The sequence below is a fragment of the Mustela nivalis genome (genome assembly GCF_964662115.1).
Source record: "Mustela nivalis genome assembly, chromosome: 18".
Classification (NCBI taxonomy): Eukaryota; Metazoa; Chordata; class Mammalia; order Carnivora; family Mustelidae; genus Mustela; species Mustela nivalis.
The window spans coordinates 54,554,202-54,567,150 of NC_139037.1; the positions used below are offsets into that span (position 1 = coordinate 54,554,202).

The 12,949-nt window shown below is 50.2% G+C and overlaps 1 protein-coding gene across 4 annotated transcripts in view; it reads left to right on the forward strand.

Moving 5' to 3' along the window:
- VRK3 (VRK serine/threonine kinase 3) overlaps positions 1-12,949 on the forward strand; it is a 33,808-nt gene that overhangs the window by 684 nt on the left and 20,175 nt on the right. For all 4 annotated transcript variants that reach the window (XM_082710214.1, XM_082710217.1, XM_082710216.1 and 1 more), the window contains exons 2-5: positions 643-705; positions 2,998-3,137; positions 6,628-6,765; positions 7,698-7,913. In XM_082710214.1, the coding sequence (XP_082566340.1) occupies positions 2,999-3,137; positions 6,628-6,765; positions 7,698-7,913 (493 nt within the window). In that variant the 5' untranslated portion in view covers positions 643-705; position 2,998. The remainder of the gene's footprint in view (positions 1-642; positions 706-2,997; positions 3,138-6,627; positions 6,766-7,697; positions 7,914-12,949) is intronic.

Genomic DNA, 12,949 nt, shown 5'->3' on the forward strand with positions numbered 1-12,949 from the left:
TAAGATTTTATTTATTTGACACAGAGATGATCACAAGTAGGCAGAGAGGCAGGCAGAGAGAGGGGGAAGCAGGCTCCCTGCTGAGCAGAGAGCCCGATGCAGGGCTTGATCCCAGAACCCTGAGATCATGACCTGAGCCGAAGGCAGAGGCTTAACCCACTGAGCTACCCAGGTGCCCCGATGGACGTAATTCTTAACACAGAGATGTTCAGTAAATATTGTTGAATAAATAAAATAAATGGGTGAATGAATGATAAAGACCCCTGAGTGTTGGAGCCTTGGGTTTAAGTCCTAGCCATGTGATCTTCAACTGGTGACTTCACTTGGAAACTCCCTTCTTCCATCCGTATTTCTTGAGCGTTTTCTATAGCACTAAATTCATCTGACCTATTAAACTGTTGCTCATTTGTTTATTAATGTCCCCTTCTGACACTAGAATGTGAGCTTTCTCCGGTCAGGAGCCTGTTTGTTGCCTTTGCTGCTGTATCCCAGTGGTCAGCACATATCAGGCGTTCAAGTGAATGATTACTGAATGAATGAATGAACTTAGCACACGCTGGCTATGTTGCCAATGATCAATAAACACTAACCTTATATGTGAAGTGGGCCTGAGTCAACCTCTCCACTTTCATTCACTTACAGGATACTGTTAAGATGGAGTTGCCAGCCCAGTGAATCGGAGGGCCAGACCGTGACCCCTTAAAGGTACCATCCCCTCAGGGACATGCCCCTTAAGGCCTTTTCCCCATCAACACCTGCTACTATTCCATCTCCTCCATGTTGCTACTTTCAGACTTCACTCCTAGGAGGAAGGTTATCATGGGCATGGCAGGGTCACTGAGTTAGACTTTTGCCCCGCCCTAGAGGCCATCTTTAACCAAGGCACTTGGCACTGGGGAAAATTCCACATAAAGCAAAGCCACTTAAAAATGCCATGGATTTTCATTTTTTTAAATTTTTATTTATTTTTTAGAGAGAGCATGAGCAGGGGTGGGGGCAGAGGGGGCAGGAGAAGCAGACTCCCCGCTGAGCAGGGAGCCTGTTCCAGGATTCAGTCCCAGGACCCCTCGATCATGACCTGAGCCGAAGGCAGCTGCTTCACTGACTGAGCCACCCAGGCATGCCCGGATTTTCATATTTCTCGTTTCATAAGTAACCTAGTAAAGTTCTAGTATGCTAGTCTGTTGAGGCTAGACTACGCTGCAGTAGCAGCAGCCCCCAAATCTCAGTGGCTTAACCCAAATACAATTTTCTCACTAAAAACAAAGTCTGGAACAGCTCCTTAGGGTAGCCACCCTCTAGGCAATCTTGAACTTGTGGCTCTGATGTCAACACCAAGGCTTCAGGTTTGTTGTGGCCTAAAGGGAGAAAGGGTAAGTGGAGGTGACTTCTCCAGCTTAACAAAAATACTCACCAGTATTTGTACCTTCGAGAAGGTAGAGATGTCCTTTTAAATGTCATGATGAGGACAACAAATTATCAAGTGACACAACCAGTCAGAATTACAGGTTTCGTGGAGGCTAAAGGATACTTGGCGACAGTCTTTGGTGTCTGGTGTCGTACACCACTTGTTTGTGTGAAATGAAGGAAGGGCAACTCTTTCCTACAGGAAAAAAATGGTTTCTGCTTTTCTGCAGACCAACAGGAGGAGGAACCCTTGTCCCCTCTCGCTGAGATTTCTTTCGTTCACTGTCTGGATGGCATAGGGTTTTCAAGGGCAAGCACTAGAATTCCATAAGTCAGCACCAAGAGGAAATGGGGAGGCCTGCGAGGCTCAGGACTTATGGACAGAGAAAGGGAGAAATGGAAACATTAACAACTGAAATATAAGTTGGACACAGGGCGTGATACAGTAATAACATCCACTACCATAAAAGGCTTTCCGTAGGCCAGGTCCTGTTCTCAGCAGGGGTGTGGGACTCAATCTTAGGACCTGAGATCATGACCTGAGTGGAAACCAAGAGTCAGATGTGTGACAGACCAAGCCCCCTAGGCACCCCATTCTCACACCTCGATATCAGACTTCTAGCCTCAAAAATTCTGAGAAAATTAATTCCTGTCCTTGAAACCACCCAGGGAGTGGTGTTTAGGGAGGGTAGCCCAAGCAAATGAATACTCCTGCCCTGTCCTCCTTTGTAGTGGGTTCTATGTGTGATTTTGGTCTTGATTTTGACAAGTTTTAGGGAATATTCCAGAGACAGGCAAGGCCTGGAGGACAGTGCTATGAAATCCAGTGTCTCACTAAGTACATCAGGATGAGACCCACTGCATAGCTCTAACCAACTCTAAAGCCCTGGTGGCTTCATGTGACATAAGTTTATTTGCTGATCCTGAGATTCCAATGTGGACCAGGCCACCCTCCTCCATTTTGCAGCTATGCCCCCCCGGAGCATGCCACCCCCAGAAGTCTCCAAGATGCAGGCTGGTGGATGGAGAAGGAACTCCAGCTTTTCACAGCCTCAGCTGGGAAGTGACTTCCACTCACATGCCATTGGCCAGAACTAGTCACGTGGCTCCAATCTGCTTGGGATGGGGGTTTTGTGTCCGAGAAGTGTGGGGGAGAATGTGGGTGATTGGCCAGCTTTCACCTTCTCTCCCGTCCCTGTCGTGGGTTCCAAGAAATGAACATCACAGATGATGGCAGAAAACCCTCCGTGCTCCCACGCCTGGAGCAGAGCTCCTACATGATGTCCGTTGACTCAGAGGCACGACCGTGTTGCATTTTTCTGCTTTTCACCACCACCACCACCACCACCCACACACCCATCACCCTCCCACCCAGGCCACAAGGGAGAGAGGAGTGGCTGGAGGCTGAATCCAGGGGCCAGGAATTCATTTCCAAAGTGGCCACTTCCTAAGACAGTCTGCTCCAACAGGATAACTTTCCTCCCTCTTCCAGTCTGGTAACCACAGGGAGCGCAGGGGACGACTCACTGGTGGTGCGTTTGGTTTTTGCCTTCAGCTTCCTGTTCCCTCCCTCCACTTCTTGTTTTCTAGCATGTTCACCTTCTGTCCAGACTGTGGCAAAAGTATTGAAGCCTCATTCAAGTTCTGCCCCTACTGCGGAAAACCTTTGTCCTTAGCAGAGCATGAAGGGTCCCAGACCTTTGTCAGACCGCGTACGTCATCCTTCCGAGGTAAGAACCAGGCCTTCAAGGGATGATGCGTGTGTGCATGCATTTAGGGAGGGAGGACAGTCACCTTTGCAGCCTGTCTGATGCTGCATTGATCCCAGAGCTGCCTGGGGACTCAGGCTCAGTCTACACTCAGTTTCTTGGCATCTGATCAGCCCCGTTAAAGTTGACAACTCACACATTTCTGTCTCCAGTCTGAACTCCTCCCCTGAAATCCAAATTCATATGTGTATGTATTCACCCGCTGCACCTATTGTGTGTCCCATATGCATCTCCACACATGCCCAGGGCTGAGCTCCTGATGTGACTCTCACCCACCCATCTATCCCTTCCGTAGACTTTGCATCACAGTATATGTGGCAACCGTGTAATCCGGTTTCCCAGACCAGACCCTGCAGTCACCATCCTTCAGTCCTCTTTCTCTCCCATCCAGCAACTTCAGCTCTCCAGCAAATCTTGGCCATTCTCCCTTCAAAATCGGTGCCCACTTCTGCCACCTCCTGAGCCACCACCCTGCCCCGTCCGTCCCCTCCTCTCAGTGCCCTACCTCTCAGGACCTGGCAGAGTTGGGTTCTGAGAAATCTCACAAATTGATGGACTGAATGAGTGAAATATCAGCAGTAGATCCTGGCCAATGGCAAGCCCAAGCATATCCTGCCTTGAGAAATCAAAGCGAGCGAGCTTGTCTGAAGGCCACAGAAGGAAATCGGCATACGTGACATTCATTTTATCATTTGAGATTGCATTTGGCTGCAAGTAACAGAAAAATGCTTCCTCAAGAGTTTGTGTGTGTGTGTGTGTGTGTGTGTGTGTGTGTGTGTGTGTGTGTGGTTTTTTTAAATGAATGGGTTTACTTTTCATACTAAAAAAGTCTTCAGGGACCAGTCCAGTGGAGGAATGGGGTCCCCCGATGCCATAGGGACCCAGGCTCTCCCCGTCTTTCTGTTCGGACATTCTGAACAGAAGGGTTTCCCCCCATGCTTATTGCCTTGAGTTTTCAAGATGGCTTGTCCTCTCCGGTGTCGTGTCTGCATTCCAGACAGTTGCTGACAGTATTTACCTTCACCTGAGTTCAGAGTCTGAGGGTTTGGTTTTGCTTCTGGTTTTTTCTTTTTTAAGATTTATTTATTTCAGAAAGTGAGAGAGAGAGAGTGTGCAAGCATGAGCAAGAGGGGCAGAGGGAGAGAGAATCTCAAGCAGACTCTGTTCTGAGCACAGAGCCTGACTTGGGGCTCGATCTCACAACCCTGAGATCATGACCTGAGCCGAAACCAAGAGTCAGATGCTTAACCAGTGGTGCCCCCAGAGCCTGAGTTTTAACCATGGACTTCTCTAATGCCAACCTAGGACTCAGTTCATTATTCATTCACCTGGACCACCTCCTGTGTACCTAGGTGCTGTCTGTCCCAGACAAGTAGTAACACACACAATACGTACCAGGTGTCTGGTTTCTCAGAGCTTTTGAAAGTCAGTAAGGCAAACAGACATTGAATAAGCAACTACCAGGAGAGCATATAATAACAGAAGGGAAATGGATGGATCATGGAACCCACTGAAAAGAATTTTGTTTCTGGGGGGGATCTGGGAAAGCCTCACTTGTAGGTCACATTTGAGCCCAAACCAAGGGGTGATAAAAATTAGCTAAGTGAAGAGTGGGGTCAAGTTGAGGGAGTCATGAAAGTTCCACACACTGGGGCACGGTAAAGGGAAAGGCCATGTGGTGGGGGGGAGCCATGCATGTAGGAAAAATAAAGGCAGACATCTTGACTGGGGTAGATAGGTAGGGCTCTGTAGACCCTGGGTAAGGAGGTTAGTAATCACTGATGTAGTCGGGAGCTGTGGAGGGTTTCTACCAAGTGGGAGATACAATATGATTTGCATTTTGAAAAGATCTCTGTGGAAAGTGGGGGCGCCTGGGTGGCTCAGTCAGTTAAGTGTCTGACACTTGATTTTGGCTCAGGTCACAATCTCAGAGTCTTGGAATGGAGCCCTGTGTCAGGCTCCATACTGCATGAGAAGCCTGCTTAAGATTCTATTCTCTCTCCCTCTGCCCCTCCTCCCACTCATACTCATGCTCTCTCTTTCAAAAAGAAGAAGAAGAAGAAGAGGGGTGCCTGGGTGGCTCAGTGGGTTAAGGCCTCTGCCTTTGGCTCAGGTCATGATCCCAGAGTCCTGGGATCAAGCCCCACGTTGGGCTCTCTGCTCAGCAGGGAGCCTGCTTCCCTTCCTCTCTCTCTGCCTGCCTCTCTGCCTACTTGTGATCTCTTTCTCTCTCTCTCTGTGTCAAATAAATAAATAAAATCTTTAAAAAAAAAAAAAAAAGACACGGGGCACCTGGGTGGCTCAGTGGATTAAAGCATCTGCCTTCGGCTCAGGTCATGATCTCAGGGGTCCTGGGATCGAGCCCCGCATTGGGCTCTCTGCTCAGCAGGGAGCCTGCTTTCTCCTCTCTCTCTCTCTGCCTGCCTCTCTGCTTACTTGTGAGCTTTGTCTGTTAAATAAATAAATAAAATCTTTAAAAAAAAGAAAGAAAGAAAGAAAGATCTTAGAGGAGCGCCTAGGTGGCTCAGTCAGTTAAGGATCTGACTCTTGATTTTGGCTCAGGTCATGATCTTGGGATCATGAGACTGAGCCCGGATGAGGCTCTGTGCTGGGTGTGGCGCATGCTTAAGATTCTCTCCCGCTGCCTCTGCCTTAGAGAATTCTCTTAGGACCAGGAGCTCCCAGTCAATCAAAAGATACAAGGAAAGACACCTGGGTAGCTCATTTGACTGGTCATCTGCCTTCAGCTCAGGTCACCATTCCAAGGTCCTAGGATCGAGCCCCACACCAGGCTTTCAGTTCAGTGGGGAATCTTCTTCTCCGTCTCCCTCTGCTGTTTGTGCTCTCTTGCTTGCTTTCCTGCTCTCTTTCAAATGAATAAATAAAATCTTTAAAATAAAAGACACCAGGAAAAGACCAGTGTCAGGACAAACAACAAACTATAAAATCACACCCACGATGACCAGAGACCTCAGAATTAACAGATGAGAATATGTCCGAAACACACTTAACATAGTTAAAGAAATAAAAGAAGAAATTCAAAATATGGTGAAGAAGCAGAAGTTAGTTAGAATTGTAAAGGAACCAAAACAATTTGAAAAGGAACCAAACATCATCATGGTGACCAGAAACTTGCTGGATGGTTTAACTGCTGACCAGACAAAGCTGAAGGGAGAATTAGCAAATTGGAAGATAGATTCAAAGAAATTGCCTAGAAGAAAGCAGAATGACAAAGCAATAGAAGACACACAAGAGACGCCAAGACCCAAGGAGGAAAAGCAAATAACTAAAATGAAGGGAAGTTTGCTTAGATATTTAGGTGACAAGCCAATACTTGGCTCTGGGGGTCCAAGGGAAGAGAGTAGTCGAATGTGCCCTCAGAGTTCCTGGTTTAGGGGTTCCTAGAAGAGGCTTTGTAATCCCAGTTTGTGTCTGGTCTCCCTTTCTATAGGCTCAAGGAGACAAAGCAACTCCAGTCCTGAGATCCCTTGTAAGAAAGTGAAATGGTCCAGCTCTGTCACCTCCCCCTCCTCATCCCTCTGCTTAGATGGTGACAGTTCTGGGTCTGAAGATACTGTGAGATCCAAAGGTAAGAGTTGGGGTCAATCCCGCTTGACTCGATGGGGAAAAGGCGGGTTGTTGGACAGAGTTCCGGGCTTCGTTCCCCTGCTCGGGCATCCTCTACCCTGCCTGGGGCCCTCATCCTTTCTGCCTCACTTGCTGGACTGACAGTCCTGTGTGGGCAGGGACCAGGTAGATTCATCTCCATAAGCCTGGTGCCTGCCAGCAAGTGTGGGAGTCTTGAGGACCCTGTGCTCATCTCCCTCCCAGGTGGCCCTTGGATCTAAAGTCTCAGCCCTCGGTGCCTTGCTTCCATCCCCTGTTATCCTCCAGACCCCTCTGCCTCTTGCCATTCTATGCCTTAGGTGGATGGTGGGTGGGAAGAATGCATTAGACAGTATCCTTTCTTGTGTCCACATCTCTCTCCTGACCATGACATCCCATTCTCTTGCCAGACTGGGAGCCCCTCAAGGACAGGGTCTTGGTCTAACAAATTTCTGAAGCTTCTCTATACTCAGCACAAGGCCAGGGCCTGGTTTGGGATATTTCTGGTTGAGTATCTGGAATGTCTTTTTTCTCCTTCATAAAATTCTGCTCATCCAACAAGACCCAACTCAAATGTCCCCTCCTCCAGAAAGCCTCTCTTGACTTCTCAAGGCACCAAAAATCTTTTTCTCATATTCCTCTCTATGGCCCTGTTTCAGACTCAGTTCTGACCAACTATGTCCAGATCAGCCTCCCGCACCAAATTAAGGGCTCCCAAGGGACAGGGCCCAGGTCTGAGTCCTGTCTGGATCTCCAGCTTTATCCCACGAGGCTCTGACTCATGAAAGGTCCTGGGAAGCATCTGTTGAATGAGCAAATGAATAAATGAGCAGAGTGGCAAGCATTGTCCTATTACCCATATAACTGTGTTCTCCCAGATGCTGCTTTTTCTTTAATCTGAGCATCATTCCGCAGGGTCCTGGAGCAGACCCCCAACCCCCAAAAGCAGCCCACAGGCAACCAAGCGAAGCCCGCAGGCGACGAAGAGAAGCCCACAGACACTGAAGCGGAGCCGGGTGACAACCTCACTTGAGGCTCTGCCCACAGGGGCGGTGGTGACAGACAAGAGTGGGCGGCACTGGAAGCTGGGACCCCTCCAGACCAGGGATGACCAGGGCATTCTCTATGAAGGTACAGTGTCCACAGGCCAGCAGGCCCTGGGCTGGGCTGAACCAGGGTGTCTTCAAACCAGGGCAAGGGGAATGGAACCCCTTTCTGGGAATGGAAATGGAAACCATCTCCCAGCTGCAGACCTGCCTCTGGACAACTTTCTCTTAGACTTGGGCCTACAGAACTCCCCACCCATAGGGGCTGGGCAGATCGAGTAAATGTGTACAGGAGTCCAAGAGTGAGCAGTTGGTAATGGTGGAGACTGTGGCCAACTGGAAAGCATGTGCTCTGTGTAAAGAGGCATGCCCCTCCTCTACCTCTGTCGCGGGGGAGTACAGGCCCAGGGCGGCTGAATGATAGGGATCACAACAAATGTTCTATCTATCCTGCAGTGGTGGCAGGGAGCACCCCCCAAAAAAATGTAGTTTGGTGATGGAGGATATGCATGACTACTTGCTTGCATAATTGAGGTTTCTGGGAAGTGCAGGTCTGCACCTCCCTGAGAAGAGGAAGGAAAGGCACCTGGTTTGGGTTTTTGTTCAGTTGAGGGGTGCGGCTGGAGTGAGGGTTCCTGTCCTGGGGCCAGGGCCTCCGTGATTTGCATCTCCCATGGCAGCAAAGGAGGGAGCCCCCTGTCCTCAGGCTTGCTTATCAGCTTGCCCAGATGTGGGGCCGGAGAGGAAGAAGAGGCAGGACCCGGCTTAGACACTGGCATTGTCAAAGTTTAAAAAATGGAGTCAGACACCTTGTGACAATGAAGAGAAAGAGAACTGTGCTGGGAGTGTTAGTATTAACCAACCTGATGTTTATCGAGTACTTATTCAAGGCCACACTGTGTTCTAAGCACTCTGTGGGAGGTTTGGTCATTTTTTCAATTGAGATAAAAGCCACGTAACATGAAATTGATGATTTTAAAGTCTGCAGTTCAGTGGGGTATAGTCCATTCACGGTGCTGTGCAGCCATCACCTGTATCTCGTTCCAGAACGTTTCTACTAGCCGTAAAGGAAACCCCGTGCCAAAGCACTCACTTTCCCCCTACCCCACACTTTCCAGCCTTGGTCATCCGCTAATCTGCTCTCTGTCTCATTGGGTTTCTCTGTTGTGGACGTTCCAGATTTTGCATCTGTCTTCTTCCCCCCAGTGTGATGTTCTCAAGGTTGTTCCACATCATAGTGTGTGTCAGAACTTCATTCTGTCTTGTAGCTGAACAATACTCTCTTGGTGTGTGTATTTCATGTCAGCTTCTCCATTTACCGGTTGGCTGGTGGACAAGTGGATTGTTTCCGCTTTGGGCTGTGATGACTCCCCTTGCCCTGAGCATCTGGGTACACATTTCCATGGGGCCGAATGTTTGCTTTGTACTTCCTAATTCACCACAGGTGCCAGCACTGTCACTGTCCCCATGTCCTAGAGGAGGGACGTGAATCCCAGAGATGTCATTAACCAGCCAGAGATCTGGCTCCAGAGATCTTCCAAGTTTTCAGGAAAAGCCAGAAATCTGGATTTTGATGGGAAGTCTTCTATTTGGAAGTGCCAACTGGGCGTGGGCCACTGTCGGGGCGGGGAACAGGGCTGGTGAGGGCTGTGGAGTGCGTTTGCACTGTTTGGGGCTGTGTCACCCACCAGCCACATCGCCTTTCTCCTCTGCGAGCTTGTACCAGTCAAGAAATGGTGCAATTTTTTTTTAAAGATTTTATTTAGGGGCGCCTGGGTGGCTCAGTGGGTTAAGCCACTGCCTTCAGCTCAGGTCATGATCTCAGGGTCCTGGGATCGAGTCCCGCATGGGGCTCTCTGCTCAGCAGGGAGCCTGCTTCCTCCTCTCTCTCTCTCTGCCTGCCTCTCTGCCTACTTGTGATCTCTCTCTGTCAAATAAATAAATAAAATCTTTAAAAAAAAAAAAAAAAAAAAAAAAAAAAAAAGATTTTATTTATTTATTTGACAGAGATCACAAGTAAGCAGAGAGGCAGGCAGAGAGAGAGGAGGAAGCAGGCTCCCCGCTGAGCAGAGAGCCCGATGCGGGGCTCCATCCCAGGACACTGGGATCATGACCTGAGCCAAAGGGAGAGGCTTTAACCCACTGAGCCACCCAAGTGCCCCGAAATGGTGCAATTTTATGTCCTGTAGTTAAAGCCAGTAACAATTAAACAACAGCCAGAATTGCGATTTTTTTTTTAAATGGCTGATGACACTCTTGGCCCACTCTGTCCCCCATCCTTGCTTGGTTCATCCCACCACTCAGCTCATCTCACTCCCTTACTCAAGCAGCCCTGTGAGGGGGCGTTCTCTTCCTCATCAGCTCCTGGGTTATGACATCATCCTCCCTGTCTCCCCAAAACAATCCAGGAGAACCAGTAGACGCCAATAGAAAAACCACTGGATGCCAGTAGCACCCAGCCCCTCCCCCTACCGTGACAACCAAAACTATCTCCAGACACTGCCTGCTGCCTATGGGGGAAATTGAGACCCACTGAGTCAGGCCATCCCAGACACATCAGTTTAATAGTCACATGGAAGTGCTGTGATTGTATTTTATTTTTTAAGGTTTTTTTTTATTTATTGGAGAGAGCACGCGCATGAGTGGGGAAGGAACAGAGGGAGAGGGGGAGAGGGACTTTCAGGCTCACTCCCCGCATGGAGCCCGAAGTAGGGCTCAACTCCACAACCCTGAGATCATGACCTGAGCCGAAACCAAGAGTCAGACACTCCACCACCTGATCCCCCCAGGGACCCCAACACTGTGATTTTATTAAGCACCTTTCAAATGGCCCACAACAGAGAGGTTGGGGCAGAGATGGGCGTGCCAGGCTCAGGCGGGGCATAAGCAAAGACTCAGAGGCTAGAAACCCAGGAACAGGAGCAGGAAGCATCAGGATGCTGGTGTTCCTGGCAGTGAGGGTAGGGGCGCGGGGTGCCCAGAGTCTCCAGCAAGCCCTCCCCTCGCTGGGAGGTGGGACGGTGCAGCCAGACCTTGTGGGCTATCCTCCTGTCTCTGCTGGCAGCTAGTTGTCTAACCTCGTTCGGGTTCAAGTGATGTCCTGACCTCGTGCCTCAGTTTCCTCACCTGCAGAATGAGATAAGAGTAGTAGTGACCTCGAAAGGTCATTGTTGGGAAAGCTGCACAGGTGGACCAATGCAGAGGAAAGCAACAAGCACAGTACAAGTGCTTCCTGTCGCTGTGCTGCTCATGATGGATCTCAGAGCAGCTTTCTTGCTCCAGGTTCAACATCACCAGTCTTCTGGTAGTCGGGGGCCTCCGCCTGCTCACCTGCTATGCCCTTGTCAGCCTTGGGAGCACATAGGGACTTTCCATATATCAGGTCTGCATCAGACAGGGGTCTCCCTAGGCCCCAGAGTCTGGAGCCCTGGGTTGACAGCCAGGCTCTACGGGAGCAGTTGGCCAAGTGCATTACCCGTCCTGGGCCTCTGTCAGCCCCCCTCTATAATGCAAATGGCCCAGCTGGCTCCCCAGGCTATTAGAGGAGAGGAAGAGAGAAGCCCTTCATAATCCGCAGAGAAGTGCAAGAGATGTATGTAAGTTGCCAGCTCTTCCTGCCTGCTTCTGAGTGCCAGGCATGTACCTGTCACCTGCCCACGTGGGAACTCTGGGAGCCCGGTTAGTATGCGTGAGAGGTGCCACAGTCCGCTCCAGACACCTGCTGACAATCTCCCCAAGCCCCCTTCCCGCAGCTGGGACGGACCCCTCTGCCCCCTGAGATCTCAGCCCTTCACACATTTCCCTCTTACAGGACCCACTCAGGTCACCTTTGACCCTGAATTTGCAAACCCTGGGCTCCCACCCTGCTCCAGCTGGAGCTTCTCGAGAGCGAGGGTGACCTCTGGGTAACTGTCACCTCCCTGTCCCTCGGCTCAGCATCTTAGACAACACAAACCTGGATGGTGAAGGGGTAGGAAAGACAGAGAAAGGAAGGACTCGGAGGGCCGCAGGGATGAACTATGCTGTTTTAGTTCATGGGCTCTGGATGATAAGGCAGGGCCAGTCCTGCCACTTACTGGCTGTGGGTCCTTGTGCCAATTATGATATTTTGAAAGCTGCCACACACCAAGCACCCACTGTGAGCCCGGCTTAGTGCTTGGCTGTGGGGCCGGGTGGGTTCACCAAGTGGTGGATTTGAAGGCGGAAACCAGCTTTGATGCTCAGCTATGGCCCATCTGAGCCTTGCTTCCGACCCCGGGGGCAGGCTTCGTCATTCCTATTTCACAGACTTGGCAACGGAGGCCCAGAGAAGTCTAACGCCTCAGGCAAAGTCATACAGAGAGTTGGTGGCCCAGTGGCCTCCTCTGTCTTTTGGCCTCTCTGACCCTCCACTCTCATCTCCTCCACTAGGTGGCGCTAATGATGACAGCAAGAGCAGTAATAGTAACATCGTAGAAGACCTTAAAGGGAAACCATGAGCTTTTAAAGCCCACTCTTAGTACGGGGTTTGTAACCGAACCAAATGGCACAAACATGAAGGGTGTTTATGAGCAAGAGGGGAAGAAGAAGGTGGGAGGTGGGTGCAGCCAGCCATAGCTTCACCTGTCCCTGTGGGGCTCTGAAGCAGAAGTGGTCTTTGAGCATGGTTCTGTGTTGACCCAACACAGATGGGCCTTTACATCCCCCTTGAAAACCTGTTGGATATGGGCCACCCTGGGCTTGCAGCTTTGGGGACCCCTGAGGTGCTGAAGGCTACTTGGGACAGCACTCCCCAGGGGACGGGGCTGGGACAAGAAGTCCTTCCTCGCAGGGGTTCTACATCTGTACTTACCCGTACGTGTAAACAAATGCAAATAGCTGGTGTGTTGGGGGTCCCTAGGACCACCCCGCCAGGCTCACTTGTTCACAAAGAGGACCCATCCTCAAGCCTCAGTCCATAGCTGTTCTTGTCCCCCAATTCATTACAGCAAAAGGACACAGAGCACAGGCAATGGGGAGAAAGTCCGGGGGGGACCAGCATCGGCCTCGAGAATCCTCTCCCTGTGGAGTCACACGGGTTGCACAAGGAAGTGTGACAACATGTGTGAAATGTCATCTACCAGGGACGCTCCTGAAAGACAC